The sequence below is a fragment of the Mirounga angustirostris genome, unplaced genomic scaffold (genome assembly GCF_029215605.1).
Source record: "Mirounga angustirostris isolate CCGP_5_RB_7025 unplaced genomic scaffold, mMirAng1.0.hap1 SCAF_12, whole genome shotgun sequence".
Taxonomy (NCBI): domain Eukaryota; kingdom Metazoa; phylum Chordata; class Mammalia; order Carnivora; family Phocidae; genus Mirounga; species Mirounga angustirostris.
The window spans coordinates 101,246,514-101,252,513 of record NW_026991720.1 but is presented as its reverse complement, the minus strand read 5'-3'; the positions used below and the strand labels follow the sequence as shown (position 1 = coordinate 101,252,513).

Below are 6,000 nucleotides of genomic sequence, written 5' to 3'. Positions count from 1 at the left end.
ACAAAAATAAAAGTTGACCATCCTTCCGCCCCTGGTTGGCCGGGCCGGGCGCCCGCATCCTTGAGGGACTGGCTGCTTCCAGGTGGGATTCCCAGCCACCAGGCACACGGGCTCCCACCCTCCACCCAGCATTTCACCGCGGCCGGGAAGGTACAGAAAACGACGTCGACCCAGCTACGCACAGACCGTGAGTCAGAGTCCAGCTTTCATGCTCCTTGTAAATAAAATGCATGTTTATAAATACGAGATGCTGGGGATGCTAGCTGTCGAGCGGAGAGGGGTGTGAGAGTCTCATCCTACCGGTCTACGCACTGAGAAACACAGAAATCGTAGAATCGCTTTCAGGTTCTACTTCCAACCAGTGAAGAGAAAAGTGTCTAACAGTGTAACCGAAGAACTGCTCTGAGGGGGAGCGCCCTGGAAGCTTGCGGCCAGGCAGGACTCAGCTGACTGGTGGCGGTCTGAAAGATCACCTGGCTACAAGAGGAAGAAAACGTGACTGAGCGCGTTTACGGTGAAAAACGTCTTACTAAAATTTCTGCATTTGTGTTAAGTAGACGTTTCATGGAAAACAAGCAAAGTGAGGCCTGTAAACTAAAATACAGTGTTTCCACACCCTTGAGGTGCTTAGAGCACGGCGGCGCCACCAAGGCGGGTCCCGGGGGTCCCACCGGGTCGCGTGCTTGCCGGGGGGGCCCGGTGGTGCAGCAGAGTCAGGCACTGGGGGACCAGATCTCCCAGGCCCGTCAGGGGAGACCTTTCTGCTTTGCAGAGACTGCAGGTAAATCCGCGGCCCGTCACACCTGGTGACTCAGCTAAGGGGACGGGGCGGAGGGGGTGGCAGGGGGCAGTCCAGCCACTGTGTGACTCAGCCTCCCCTGCCCTGCCCCGGAGGGGAAGCAGTGTTGTGTTGACCGGACTCTTCAATGCCCACAAGGGCCGTGAGGTACTTCTGAGTGCCAGCCCGCCAAGGGGGGGCCTCCGCCTGGGCCGGCTCATGGGGCTTTTCAGCAGGACGGAGGTCATCGAGCGAGGACCTTTCCATGCCAGGCTGCAGACGTGCCCTTTCCAATGTTCACTCTTTATCACCATGGAAACCTGCGGGCCACCACCGGCAGCCAAGCAGGGGCCATTTTCCTTTTAGGGCCTTTAACCCCTGGAGGGAGAAGAGCCGGGAAAGGCCCCAAGCCACTGTGGGGGGTGAGGGGTAAGACAGCGATCGCTCTGAACAGGCTGAGAGGGGGCGGTGGACACTGGGCGCTTCGGGGGGGTCCCAGCGATGCTCCCCACGTCCAGCTAGCGGCAAGGCCACTCAGCCCTGCCGTGCCGCGGGCCAGCGAGCTTTCCAGAGCACCCGGGCCTCCTGAACAGTGGAGGGCTCACCTGGAACAGGCGTAGGGAGCATCTGTGCACACGGCAGCGGGTACCTGACTGAGTCCACACCACGGGCCCAATGCCTACCACAGATGACACCTTTTATTGAAAAAAAAAAAGAAAAAAAAAAGCACTTCAAGTATCCTGGGGAGGGCTGAGGGTGGCATGTAACCTGGGAGCCGAATGAATCCACCTCCGGTCCCCCGCACAGGGTGGACACCACCCTCTGGAAACCCCTGGGGGCCCGGGTTCAGTCTCTGGAGTCTGCCCCCTGGCCGCAGTCCCTGCGTCCCGCGCGCACACGGGAGAGCCGCACCCCCTCCTACCGGGGCTGAGAGCAATATTGAAAACAAAGAAGGAGTGCAAAAAGTGATCGATACAAAAAAGTAAACATATCAGTTTTAATTGTCAAGATTATTCCAGGGCAAGAGTTCATTTCCAATTACGTGTCTCCGGTTCTCGTTCCTACGTGGCCCAGCCAAGACGATCGATCCCGTTTTTGTCCTCCAATATGCGCTCGCGCTCTCCCGCCTCCGCGAACCTGGCCGGCGCGGAGGGAGGCGGTCCCGTGGCTCTGCAGCAGCAAATCGTTCCTCGAGTCCAGCCCCGAGTCCATCCTGGCGGGTGGGCCCTGACGGACCCCGCTCCCCGGGGTGCAGAACAGACGTGGGTCCTTGGCGACGCACAAACCCCCTCCCCCCACCCCCGTCCCCGTTCCAGTGTCAGCTTCCTCCCGTCTTCAGCCAAGAGTCAATGTGAGGTCATAAGGCCACTCGGATGCAGTGGTGCTTGAGTTTGCAAGGTAGGACTCCTTTGTTGAGCTGGTAAAAGTCAACGAGCTGGATCAGGTCGGAGAATTTGGTGTTCCCGTCATCAAGGCTGAAGAACATCTGCCCATCATCCTCGCACTGGAGGGACACAAGAACACTCGCCGAGTTAGGGGCCACACCCTTGGGGACAAAGAGTGCGACTATGGGGTCACTGCCACGGAGCGGTGAGGGCAGGTGGTCCTGCCATGTTGGGTAGCTATTTCCATCAAAATGGAGGGACCCCACGGTAGCTTCCAGAAGGAGCAACATTCCTAAGGCCGGTCCGAACCCGGAGAATGGTAAGTTCAAGGACTGCAGTGCGGTGTGAAAGGGTGAGTATGGAGCAGGTTGGTTTGAGACCTGTCCGGATTAATAAACTCAGAAAAGCTTCCAGACTCCAAAATACAGCCAGGGGCACCAGTGTACCCCGTTTTCAAGTCCTGTTGCTCTCGAGTCTCCAATTACTATCCCTCTGATGCTTCCAGAATTTGGGGTTATTTGGGAGGATGGGCATTACCCATGCCGCCCGCCATAAAACAGGTTTTCGTTTGATTTGAGGCTGAGAGGAACGAGGACGTCTGTGTCAATAATAACTACGTGGAGGTGGGAGTCTGGGAAACCTGGCCCAGGGTCATGGGCAGAGTGAGGGCATCATCGGGATGTAGCCGGAAGGCACCAGAAAAGCTAACCGGACTGCCCTGGGCTCCTCCTGCTCTGTCCCTGTGATTCCTGAGACGCCAAAGTCCTGGGCTCAAGCAAGCTTCACAAACAGCAGGTGCAACAGTGTGAAACAGATGCCTTTGGTTACACTGAGCCTTCCGGAGCTTTCCTTTGCTACCGGACAGAGGCTCTCTGAGGGGAGAAGACCTCACCACCCTCTCTAGGCAGAACATGGCCCGGGTTTGGGCCCCACAGGAAACATTTCAGGAACGTTATGACCTGCAGACCGTATCAGTTAATTATGAGAAACATCTGACGTCAACTTTGTGTATGTTACCCCCCACCTGAATGGTGCACTCTGGGAGGTGTGTTCCCAATTTCAAAGAACAAGCCTCTTAAGGGACTCTGGGAAGCATCTCTCCGGTCAGCTTGGACCTGTCTGATATTTAACGACCTGTGGTTCGGTTCATTTAGGATTTGAAAATGGCATTCAGAATAAACCCAGGAAACCACAACAAGGCTCAGTGAGAAGTTATCAATACTTACAGGTAAGATCTGGAAATTTTTAATTTTCTGATGGTGACAGAGTGTGAGCACAAAAGCCTTTGGATTGCTCTGGCTGTCTCGGAGGAGAAAAAGCCTGAGGATGGAAAAAAATCAGCTGATTGTACATTTTTAAAATCCAGACTTGAGATGTGCGTTTGTCTATCTGCACGCACACTCACACACACACACACACACACACATGCACATTTCCCTGCTTGCGCAGCCACGACGGTTCAGGATGCCTGGGGACGGATTTCTGTCATTCTCCACTGAAAGAGCTCTGGGGCCACGGCCGGGCAAGGATACGAAGCGGCTGGACAACATGCGCCGCAAAGTCCTCAAGTTCAAAGTTCAAAGCGTCATGACCCAGGACGTAGCATCACAGTAACTATCAAAAGGGGCAGACTAGAACCCAGAGAAAAAAGGCAAGAATCTGTGAGTAAACACCAGTATTATAAATAAATGAGCAAGTACATTAAGAGAGGAGAAGAAAGAGCTCTTCCTCAGAGCAGAAGGGCAGCTGAACAAACAGGAAGGAATGATGGGTGCGCAACTGTTTAGCAACCGCCGTGGGTTGTCCCCATTAAGGACAAGGTTGTCAACAGGAGCGAATGAGAAACAGAGTATTTCATTCTCAAACCATCACCCCTCTGGTACTTATTTATTTCAAAGGGAAACACAGCGACTGTCCGTCAGAGAAACCCGCCGATGTCCTCACCACCGAGTGTTCGAGAGGCAACACCGCCAGCAACGAGACAATCTGCCAACCCTGCCCAGCTAGTGGGGACCCCACGTCCTCTCCTGCAAAGTGATAACCCGGCCGAGCCCCGAGCCCCTGGACGCGCCCCAGCCGAGGTGCACCCTGTAATAACTGGCTTCTTCGCGTAACAAGTGTCCACGAAGGACGAAACCTAAGGAGACGCGCCCCCATAGACGTATTTAGAATTGAGACGTTTTCTTTTTCCACGAAGGCTGTAATCAGAACCACTGGCAGCACCAGAATAAGTGTGTGCATTTGGGATCAGAACCACATGGATGTTCCCTTCCCAATTTTTTAATAAAGGTTTTATCTATCTAATCTATTTATTAAAGACAGAGGAGAGAGAGCATGCGAAAGCAGGCGGCAGGCACAGAGGCAGAGGGAGAAGCAGGCTGAGCCGGGAGCCTGACACGGGACTCGATCCCAGGACCCTGATCATGACCTGAGCCCAAGGCAGACGCTTACCTGACTGAACCACCCAGGCGCCCCTACTTCCTGATTCTTACAACGGTACTATGGTTATGGAAGAGAAGTCCTTGGTCTTACAAATTTTCTACTGAAATAAACAGGATACAAGGGACCTCATGCTCTCTGTAACTTTCCTCCCAAAGGGTTCAGACAAAAAAAGGAAGGAGGGAGGGAGGGAAGGAGCCTATGATAAAGCAAACAAGCCCCGATGTTGACAGCTAGGTTATCTGAGAAAATGCACATAGGAGTTCATTATATGACTTAGCAACTTTCCCACGATGTGAATTTATTTCAGGATAAAAAGTACATAAAAATCCAAATAGCACAACGAAGTAGGGCCAGGTGTCCCTGGGAAAGGAAGAGGAAAAAACCCCCACACCAGAATCCACGTGACAAAGAACCGTGTTCAAACCAAATGACTGTCACAGGCGCCGTCCTCTGCTTCTGGACTCTACTGTTAAGATGGAAAGCAGCTACCCGGGATGGCAAAGTCCTGTATGAAAAAGGCGGACGGGGGTTTTATTTTACTACAGGGCTTCTCAGTGCCTTTAAACGGGAATATCCACCGTGGGCGCCTAGGGATTCAAGCACAGGGTTTTCCAGTCCTGCGTGACCACACCCCCTTCGCTCCAGCGTTCCCAGGAGGCAGGTTTTTGCAAACACCGTCTGGGAAAACAGATTCCCACGACTCGTGGGGCGGGGGAGGCGGGCAGCGCTAAGAATCGCAGGCCCCACGTGGGGTGTAGGTGTGGGGCGTCTGCCACGCGGCCCCTCGAGGGGCCGGTGGGGTCTCCCCCCACTCCTGGGCAGAGCCACACGCCACAGTTGTCTTCCACAAAGATCTGCCTTCTGGGTTATTTCATTCCAAAGAAGCCACCATTCCAGCAGAAACCCGGGAGCTCCCTGGACACCAGGCTGTGTGACAGGAAAGGCTGGTCTGTCCCTGTCTCTCCTGTCACCTTAGTTAGCTCCCGGCCATTGCCTGCTGCAGACAGGTGCATACAGCAGCTGAACGTGACCCCGGAGGAGCCAGAGTGGCAGGAAGGCTCTGCCCGGCAGCCTCCCTCCAGGGCAGGACCCTGGCAAGTGCTGAGGCCTCCCCAAATGCTTGGGATTTCGAGGTCATGACCAATGGCTGGCTGTCTGCAAAGATTACTAACTCGGAGGAGCCTGTGGGCTGAAAAGCGTGTGGCTCAGGAGTTCGCAGGACTCCCTGAACTGCCACCGATCAGCTCCATGACTGGCCTTCTCCGCCTGGGGCTGCACAACACGTTAACACCCGTCCAGCAGCCCGATGAGGAGCCTGGCTGCTGAGGACACGGAGCCGTGCATGACAGCGCAGGACCCACGGGATCGCCATCCACAAACCGCAGAGACCCGCTG

The 6,000-nt window shown here is 54.8% G+C and overlaps 1 protein-coding gene across 16 annotated transcripts in view; it reads right to left on the bottom strand.

Moving 5' to 3' along the window:
- Positions 1–1,747: 1,747 nt before the first annotated feature.
- Positions 1,748–6,000, bottom strand: part of GRB10 (growth factor receptor bound protein 10) — a 175,126-nt gene continuing 170,873 nt past the window's right edge. For 13 of the 16 annotated variants that reach the window (XM_064575463.1, XM_064575470.1, XM_064575467.1 and 10 more), the window contains 2 exons: positions 3,390–3,483; positions 1,748–2,324 (listed from right to left, as the gene is read on the bottom strand). In XM_064575463.1, the coding sequence (XP_064431533.1) occupies positions 2,136–2,324; positions 3,390–3,483 (283 nt within the window). In that variant the 3' untranslated portion in view covers positions 1,748–2,135. Of the gene's footprint in view, positions 2,325–3,389; positions 3,484–3,588; positions 3,795–6,000 lie in introns of those variants that run through there. The other 3 variants (XM_064575466.1, XM_064575471.1, XR_010406626.1) reach the window with 2 other exon arrangements.